Source organism: Papilio polytes, unplaced genomic scaffold, assembly GCF_000836215.1.
Source record: "Papilio polytes unplaced genomic scaffold, Ppol_1.0 DF824269.1, whole genome shotgun sequence".
Lineage (NCBI taxonomy): Eukaryota > Metazoa > Arthropoda > Insecta > Lepidoptera > Papilionidae > Papilio > Papilio polytes.
This window is the reverse complement of record NW_013524935.1, coordinates 5,477,543-5,487,875: the sequence shown is the minus strand read 5'-3', so window position 1 is coordinate 5,487,875 and position 10,333 is coordinate 5,477,543. Positions and strand designations below refer to the sequence as shown.

Below are 10,333 nucleotides of genomic sequence, written 5' to 3'. Positions count from 1 at the left end.
GCCGGGAGATATGCAACGCCAACACGCCGCACCCCACTGACGGTTTACTGGAATCCACACCCTCGGGACAGTCAAGACCGGAGAGCGCACGGCCTGTATCGACCCGACCGATAGAAAGACCAGTAGAAAGACCTGTCGCTAGTAGACCGGTCTCGTCAAGACCTACAGAGAGTAGACCGTCTATTAGACCGGAGGACACGCCGGTCACCAGGCCAGTCCACGGCACTCCATCCAACTCTGGTCCAGTGTACGTACCCACAGCCAACCCACCGATAGACCAGATCAATGTCAACCCATTTGTTATGTGAGTCCATTTTGATCATCTTGGTCTTCATTTCTTAGTCTTTTACATAAAAGTAACTATTAATTATTACATTTTGTTTTGCATAACTATGCGTTTTAACTTGACATACGTGACACTTATAGCTTCGAATTACATTTAGATATTTTTTCGTCTATCATAGCAGAACTTTGCATGACAGCATTGTTATCTTCTCTATTTCCTTCATATTAAATCAAGTAACTAGTCTAGATTCTTCTAGAGTGATTCTTTCTTCGCTTTCTATTAGTTTATGAACAGTTTCATGTAGTTGTATGGTATGTCACGGCGTGCAGCGGGGAGGGGGGCAGGGGGCAGGCGGGCTCCAGGCCGAACTCAGTGTTCGGACTGACCACCTCCTCCTATACCACCACTACCACTGACAGCGCGGAGTTCGACGACTTTGATACTGTAAAGTAAGTTTGTAACATCCATTCCATCAGCAAACTTGCTTAAGATTCTTCTACTTTACCCATTATTCTGCATAACATTACTCGCTTGTCTGTCGCCGTAAGAGCGTGTACACAAATAAAACCAAACTATCAAAAGATTTTTAGTCGTGAAACTAAACAGTTGTATTAGCTGCGAAACAACCGACAATCGCACAACACTTGTGCGATAGTTTAGTCAAATGTGTGCGCACGCTCCAATCTCGTAAAATGTTCTCGTCTATAATATATAAAGTCGTGAAATAACATCTATTCTGGACTTCAAATTAAATTATACTAGCTGTTCCCGTGCGGCTTCATCCGCATGAAAATATGAAAATTTTATTTCATTGTTCACATTTTATCAAATTATCAATAGCAAATGTCAAAATGACATGACATGATGACAAACCATGGCAACCTTGATTCCTTGATGTTGGCAGCAACTTATGGTCTCTTTCTCACATTAGGGTTTTTATCCAAAATATTTACCCCCTAAGTTTAATGGCGTGATAATATATAGCCTAAATTTGACGTAAGTGTAGGGCTTTTTATTAAAAAAAAAAAAGGATTATTCAAAAATATGTTGTAATTGCTGACATCTTAGACAACAAAGTGTGTGTTTATTTTTATTATAATAAGTATAGATAAAGATAAAAAAGCACTCGTATCATGAGTTATGAATAAATAAAATATGTAAATAGGAGTCACTATTTACGTGTCTAGGCAAATTGTCAAAGGTCGGTTTACGATTTATCGGTGACTTATTCCATAGGAAGCCAGACCCGAGCGAGTACTTCGGCGGAGGTCTGCAGACCATCATAGTGCCCAGCAATTCTAATGATGGCTACAACAATAATAACAATAACAATAACAACAACAATCACAGCCCAAAGGTAACGCTTTTATTTCTAACAAATTACTATTACGCCCACCTTTGACTAAACTATCGCACAACGGTTCAGTCTCGCAGTGTTTCCTATGAGCTTATAACTTGATTTTTAGTTGTGCAACTAAACAGTTGAGGCTGCGAAATAATCGACAATCGCACAACAATCGTGCGATAGTTTGACAAAGGTCTTATTTAAGATATTTACGGCCGAATACAAAAACGACATTTACGTATTAACGTTTTAGATGATAAGACCATTTTTATACTTAAATTTTCATTAAAGGTTTTTACGTCTTTAATAAGTGGTTTTACAAGTATTCCAGCAGTGGAAACTCATTTTAAAACATGTCTCTGCCTGCCCATCTAATCACAATTACTTCATTACTTTTGATTAACAGATCTCTTTGAAGTATAGATATTTTGATTAAAAAAAAGTAAACCTGTTCAATCTGGGAATGAATAAATTTTTTTACCTATTTGGGATAAATGTTTTACTAGTTTTCTTATAAATGTCAAATTTTAATAATTCTAGTCCGATATTATTTGATCTGTATGACCTCGACCTTTTACGTTTTTTAACATAACCTTAAATAAAAAAAATATAGGAAAAATTAACTCGACAGAAATAATACCCAAATAAAACATAACAACGCATTTAAAACAATCTCTCATTTTGAATATCTATTGACAAGCTTTAAAATATAACGATTAATTTAATTTTTTCCTAAAATACAAAACCATAAAAATTATAAGTAAAATAGAGTAAAATGGTATGTAACATTAACAAATTAAGCGTTACTTTCCTTTAAGCATTTTACACAAAATAAACAATTTAAAACACTTAAAGAAACACACAAAATAATTGATTCAAAACCGGGCTCCGGTAAAGCCCCGTCTATCAGAATACATTGTATCTGCGATTTTATCCAATCCGGTTTACATTCCGAGAACTTGCTACGTCATAACGAGACATTCTAGTTATGCGAATGTGCGTGGTTTCTTTCTTTTTTAAATTAAAACTTTATCTGGGTTTTATAATGATTATTCATTAATCACTACCGACGTAAAAGTGTAAATATCTGCGTCACTCGATATTATTGCAATTGCAAATAACCATTTATACTTCATTAATAAGTAAATACTTCAAGAAGCAAGTCTACAATTTCCTCAATGCCGGCACCGTATCTGTAGTTCCTCTAGTGTTGAATGTCCATGGGTGTCTTTAGCAACCTCGGTGTCCTCACCGCTAGTTTGCTCCCTTTTCTTAAAAAATTGGGAATTACAGTATGCAGTTCCTCTAGTTATGCAGAAGTATATGGTTGTCAATCACTGCTCGTTTGCTCATTAAAAAAACCAGGTTATTGTCATCTTGGATGAATTACTATGCGATAATTTCTAAAACAAACAATTGTAGTAATTTAAAATTTAACGTCCAGCTTACACTTGGCCAGTACAGTTGGACAGTTGCAACGGCCAGTCATAGATTGTATAGAGTCACTGGCGCCAGTTACCGTTCACACCGAGCCAGTTGACATTGTAGCTTTTTACCGGTACGGACTTAATTTTACTGGCGTAGTGTGAACTTGTTTATAACAATTTTTTTGTAAACACCATTCGCGATTTTTTTCTGATGTTTAAAACCGCTTTGTAACTAATTAGTTTCATTGCCGATTTTTTAAATGTTGAATGTATAACAGAAGTCGTTAATTCTGATTCCCTTGTTTTCAGAGTCGTTGCGGTAAGGTAACGTTGAACAAACCCAACCCCCTGGTGGTGAACGGGAAGCCGACCCTCGAAGGACAATGGCCCTGGCAGATAGCTCTGTATCAAACACAGGTAAGGCTAATGTTAGTACTTTAGAGTAAACTTAGTTATTTTGGATACCATAATAACCGTGAAGCTGCCGAAAATCTAGTACCCACATAACATTGGTCATCTTTTTTACATTTAACCGAACTAAGGAACACAATAGCAACAACAAACCAGACTAAATTTAAAGGACTAATACTTGTACTCTGTAATCTATACTAAATATTATAAAGAGGAAAGATTTGTATTTTTGTATGTATTAAAATAACTCAAAATCCACTGGGCCGATTACGAAAATTCTTGGACCATTATAAAACTACGTAACAACTACGTAACAGTCTACTTTTTGTTTTTATTTAATCCGAAGAAGTCGCGAGCACCAACCAGTTACAGCATATTTCGATATTAACATTTGCAGACAGTAGATAGCAAGTATATCTGCGGCGGCACGCTAGTGACGCATTTACATGTTATCACGGCAGCGCACTGCGTCACACGCAAGAGTTCCAACCGCGTTGTCAACAAGAACACACTCACCATATACCTCGGCAAGCACAATCTGCGGACATCTGTGCGCGGCGTGAAGATACGACTGGTAACTAACTCTTAGAAAAACAAGCAGCTAAGTCAAAAGATTTTGCGGGCGTCTACCGTTTATGGCCGGTTTCCTAACTTCGTTTAACTATTCGTTACTGTTATAGATCAACATAATAGATTCTAATGAATCGCTATTAATGATAAAATAGGTGGAAACTTCAGAAACCCAGCTTTAGCGTTTTATTGTATGTACTCCAGGTGGAGGATATCATAGTTCATCCGGAATACAACTCGTCATCGTACAGTCACGACCTCTCTATTATTCAAATGATCGAGTCTGTGCCGTACACGGACTACGTGCGGCCTGCCTGCATGTGGCCTGACGACCAGACCCAACTTAACAGCGTCATCGGAAAAAAGGGATCGGTGAGTACCAAATTTTACACCAGAAGGATGCAATGGCCTTAACAAAGGAATTCTAAGTGTTACTCAAGTCAACCAAAAAGTAGATAAAAAAGAAATCTTTTTCGATTGTCACGTATTGAAAAAACAACTAATACTTTATTTGTCAAACGTTAATTAAAATTATCCGGCTCAAAGGACCAATATAGAGTAAATACAACGCTAGAATCACAGGGAAAACATTCCGAACATTTGTAAAAATATTGGCGGGAAATTGTTAGCAATCAATTAGAAGCTTAATTAATTGGCTGAGTGGATATTGCGGATGCTGTAAGTTTATTTTGCGGTCGACTGGAGAGGGCGCGCTGTTTGCTTACGAAATTACACAAAAAGTTCAAGCTTTTTCAGTCGACTTTTATACAAAAGATAAAAAGAACAATATTAAAAATAACCGCTAATTTCGAATTCGCCAACATTTATAAAGCGTTCCATTTTTCGATAAAACTCGGCTATTCTATTGTACCGATTTTGTTTTAATGAATACTTAGATAATGTAAATCTAATATTGTGTTACTTCAAGGTTGTTGGTTGGGGCTTTGATGAGACGGGCGTGGCGACTGAGGAGCTGACTTTAGTAGAGATGCCGGTGGTAGACCAGGAAACCTGCATCAGATCCTATAGCGAATTCTTTGCGAGATTCACGTCGCAGTACACCTACTGTGCCGGCTACAGGGACGGTAAGCACTCAATTCTACCAAATAGCTATATATTTGTGCATATTCTATCCTTTGTTTAGTCCAAGTCATTTTCTCAAAACAAAAACAATGTTTTCACATCTTCTTGGACTTAAACGAAGTTAATCGATTACAAATCATTCATTAATTCCAGGGGCCCTTGATAAGAGAACCGGAACCCGAAAAAGTAGGTTTAATTATCTAATTTAAGTTAAACCTAAAAACCTAACAAAATTCGGATTCCTAATTTGAACCACATTTCTACGTGGAAGCTTTTATGACAAGCTACATAACGAAGCAATTTATATAACCGTAAAACAACTAACAGTTATGCTATAACGATTTAATAAAACTGATGTTTTAGTTAATATTAAACACTACAATAATTAATTTACGTCATTTCGTAGTTTAGATTAATGTATCAAAGAAATTATTATCGCTTCGTAACTTTTGATTCAAAAATGTATTACCTTGCTTAATATCAAAATAATTTTAACAGTGGTAGAGCCCGCTTTAACATCTTCGCACTGTAGGGCCGGCTCGCCCCCAGTAATACCACGACCACAAAGACAGGCCTGAAGTGAAAGCAATGCCGCGTAGTCTGATGAGTGTGGTGTCATAGGCTCAATTTTGGTCCCTTACCCTTCCCACCCTTATCCTTGTAAGAAACGGATGGCAAGGGAACGTGGATTTGACAGTGGAAGAGATTCATAGGAAGGGGAAACATCTTTGTACGTCTCCTCCGTCGCTTAAGGGTAGGCAATGCATTCGCTCTCGACATTCGCGAATATCTATGGACGGTCACTTCGCCAGTTTGATGGTCGATTGCTCGTTTCTTTAACCTACATAACAATGAAATGTTTACGCTTTACTACTATAGATAAATGAGGGTATAAAGAAATAAAACGCTTTTGTTGTATTAAATATTTTTAATTTGCAGGTACTTCCGTGTGTAACGGCGATAGTGGCGGCGGGATGGTGTTCGAGATGAACGGTTCGTGGTACTTACGTGGTCTCGTGTCGCTGTCCGTAGCGCGACAGAACGAGTACAGATGCGACCCCACGCACTACGTCGTATTCACGGACCTCGCCAAATTCCTACCTTGGATACGTCAGCATATAAATAATTTTTAATTTATTGCCAATAAACAATTATTTTTTACTCTGTCACGAAAGTGATGTCATCTGTCGTTTTTTGACATTTTTAATCTGTTATTAAAAAATATACCAGTAATGCTCTCTATTCGATCAATTTAATAAAAAAATGTATTAATAATTGCAACTAAACTATAGTATACTCGTTAAATGTACATCGCTTGATGTTTTTTTTTTATTTTTTAAGTGAAAAGTGTTTTTGTACAATGTCTGTGTCCCATGTTTTTTTTTCCTTTCTCAGTTCTTAATATGTGTACTTAAGCTATTTATATCAAAGCCTTTATGTAAATATATTGGTAACTTTCACTATTTATGTAAAGGTTATTGTCAAAACATAGGTGTATCTTATTTACTCCATTGCAATTTAATTCTAGAACAGATTCTAGATCTAAGAGTTAAAAAGGCAACAGTTAGTAGATAAAATCGAAAAAATGTAAAACTAAAACATTTAATAAAAATAATGTAAATTCAGAAACTGTGTGTAAAAATATTTTTATTTTGAAGTCAAATTTGTTTTTACTTTTTTTTTAATTCAACAAATTAAATTTTTTTTTATTTAAAATCAGACTATCATTTCAAAAACAATCGGAGAAAATTGATTCTACAGATTTTCCATATAATCGTTAAACAATTTTGTCTTGTTTAAAAAAAAACAATAAAAAAGAGACAAAAGCATATAAGTGATAAATTAAGACAAAATAAAAAACTTGTAATTGTGTTCTTCTATATATTAAAGTAACTTAAAACAACAAAAACTTATGTACAGTTAACTCGAAGCAAAAAACTAAAAACTCTCTTCATACACAAAATATACATTTCAATGAAAAACATAAATCAACTCATATTTCAGCCAATGGCAAGGGAAATAGAAATCTATTATACAAATAATAAAATGAAATCTGGCTAAAAGTTGACTAAGACTACAATTGTAAGAATAAAGAACGCATAAATACCATTTACTGTTTCAAATATTTACAACTTAAAAATAATACAATTAAATAAACGACTTCGTTCAAGAAATCTTCACAAACACACTGAACTCATATAAAAATTCCAACCAGTGGAATAGACACGTAAACATTCAGAAAGCATTTGGCAATTTTTGAAATGCAGTAGTTAAAAAAAAATAACCAAAAAGTTCAATCTATTAAAATTTGGTAAAGTCCCAAAACCATCTAAGATAATTTACTTACTTCCGAATAGCTTCTTTAAGTCATTCGATGTAAAAAAATCGATCAAAGAACAAGAAACCTAAACTTATAAATCAATCAGAATTAAACAGAATTCACCATTTAAATAACATCCAAAAACATCCATACACTGTGTACACAGTACACCACAAATATACACCAGTTCATAGCACATCTTTCAATCCACAAAACACCAAACATCACCAATATGGCCCCGTCCCATTCCTACATCTCTGACCCTTAAACCTATCTTCAGGGAAATTCGGTGCCCAGGGGAGGTTCCTCACTTGCCTCGGAGTCCTGGGGGTGTTTTTCTGAGGGTAGTTCGGGTACACCCTCGTATTAGCACAGGCGCCAGGTCTGCAGCCGTTTCTGGGGGTGTTAGGGTGGCTTCCGCCGAGGGGTGGGTTCTGGAATGTCTCCCATGGTTCAGGCACCATACAGTTCCCGCAACTCCACGAGAAGTCACCTGGATAATACAATAAGCATAAATAAAAATGCAGTTAAAAAAATAGGATATACGAGTAAATGAACGATATAATGAAAACCAAAAATCTCGAACTAAAAATATTTAAAAGCTAAAAACAATTTTTTAATAAATTGACATCATACTTTCAGACTATTACTATAAAATTATAAATGCGAAAGTTTAGATGGATGGATGGTTTTTAAAGTTTGTAGCCTAAACGGCTGAAAGGATTTCGATGAAATTTACAATGTAGACGATAGTCTGGAAGAACACATAGGCTACTCTATATTTTTTAAATCCACGCGAAAGGAGCGGCGGGCGATAGCTAATAATTTATAAACAAACCTATGTACCACTCGATTGCATGAAAACAAATCCAGTTACACGAATTAAAGTCAACAATTATTATATTAATATTTATTAGACTACCGTTTGGCCAACATTTGGAAGAAAACATTCGATCCCACGCGTCATATAGAATCACATTTATTGCATGAACAACGATAAAGGTCATCGCTCATTAGACAGAATCGGTTAGATCGACTTATCAAGTAGATGCCTAACATTGTAATGAGCGATTACTATAACAGATTAAAACATAAAACTACAATTCTTGTTTTAAAACGTTGTTTTTGATTTTTAAATACACTAATAACATTTTTAATACCATAGTATAGACAAACATAAGTGAAAATACAAGAATAATGATATTTCTGTTGCACATTTTACATTCATTTAATATATTTTATAATTCATAAGCTTAAAATTAATTTAAATATGACAAAAATATAGTGCTAAATGTACTTTATAATAGAATCTGAGATAGTTTTCGAATCATTTTAAATGAGTTTAAGTGTTAAAGATCTTAATAGTAAAAAAACTCGAAATCCCTTTCAAATTAGCTGCCTCTATCATTAATACTAAAAATAGTCTATAGACTTATTTATTACATAACTTGAGTACATAACTTCAACTCACTATCTTATATGTCATATGAGGTGTAACCTTTATTAAATAAAAAAATTAAGCTATGAAAATTGAGATCAAATTATATTTTCATTTATTCTTCATATAGAATAAACAGATGGTATAGAAATATAAGGGGTCATACACACGGGCGCTTTTTTAACGCATTGTGACGTCGGTTTTTTAACACCATCGTACATGCAGACTTATTCCGTTCGATTACGGCTTAAAATACAACAATACACGATTAAAAAGCATTGCGTTTTAAAAACGCTGTATGAACAGATACTTGGAATTATATTTGTTGCATTTAAACTATAAAACACGCTAAAAAATCTCCCGTGCGAATGAAAGAAAAAACGCTTTACAAACAAAACAATATCAAATATAAACTATCGAATATTACTTTCGATGTCACAATAACTGGATATAATTGTACTTTTAACTGGTTTGTGTTAATTTTTAACATCAGCACCTTGTCAATAGCGAAGTATTCAGAAATAACGATTAAAGCTTTACTTAAGAACGAGCCGTGCCTCTGAGAGCTGTTAACATATTAGGCACAAACTACGTAATCTACATCTAGCATTCTAGGCCTACAGTCACTTTAACGGGAAAATCCACTTAATTTTTCACCGTATTCACAATGAAATAGAGATCAATATTATATGACCGATTATCCCAATTAACTATCTAAATTCTCGAATTACAAGTCAATTTTAAAACTTTTTTAACTAACCTATGAAAGGGGAGAGTTGGCAAGGGTGTCTAGATGTATTTCCCTTTTATTACCTTTAATTGTAAATAAAAAAAACTGTACGGAAAATAGAATTAAAGTTATTAAAAAAAAATAAGGACAAAGAAACTTGTTATACCATAGACATTAAATTAAAAGCTTAAAAGTACAGTCAGCTGCACAAATATTGTACACGTTTAAAAAACGTTAAAAACTCGTATAAGGTTTCCAAAAAAATACTCAGTAACCATATATATCTTCTATTCATATTCTTGCATTAATATTGAAAACCTAAATTTTTTTTACAAGTTTAAATATATACATATTTATACAGCTGACTGTCAATACATCTATACATCCATCCAACGTGCAAGAGGAACACATAAGAGGAACAACTCTCGTTGACTCGGGAACAGAGCAACAACCGCATAATCACCACGAATATTGTCAACGTAACGACATGTAACGGACACGATGACGTCAAATAACTGCAAACTGCTAAAATAAACTTTATTATGGATAATTAAGGTCCATCAGACTCACGGAATACTTACCAAGGTAGCTTTAGTAAGCCTTAAAATCCGTTGCCGACATATGGGTAAGATTTTCGTAATAAAATTAATAATGGACCTTTGACTAAACTATCGCACAACTATTTAGTCTCGCATTATTCCTATGAGCTTCGATCGCAATCGA

At 34.6% G+C, this 10,333-nt stretch overlaps 1 protein-coding gene across 1 annotated transcript; it reads left to right on the top strand.

The window, feature by feature from the left end:
- Positions 1-2: 2 nt before the first annotated feature.
- LOC106106057 (serine protease gd-like) lies at positions 3-6,830 on the top strand (the record flags this gene model as incomplete). Its single annotated transcript, XM_013286589.1, has 9 exons — positions 3-304; positions 616-735; positions 1,523-1,643; positions 3,368-3,475; positions 3,867-4,043; positions 4,244-4,411; positions 4,968-5,124; positions 5,276-5,308; positions 6,062-6,830. Coding segments are annotated over 9 exons (1,380 nt in total), but the record flags the coding sequence as incomplete, so codon positions are not given.
- Positions 6,831-10,333: the final 3,503 nt, after the last annotated feature.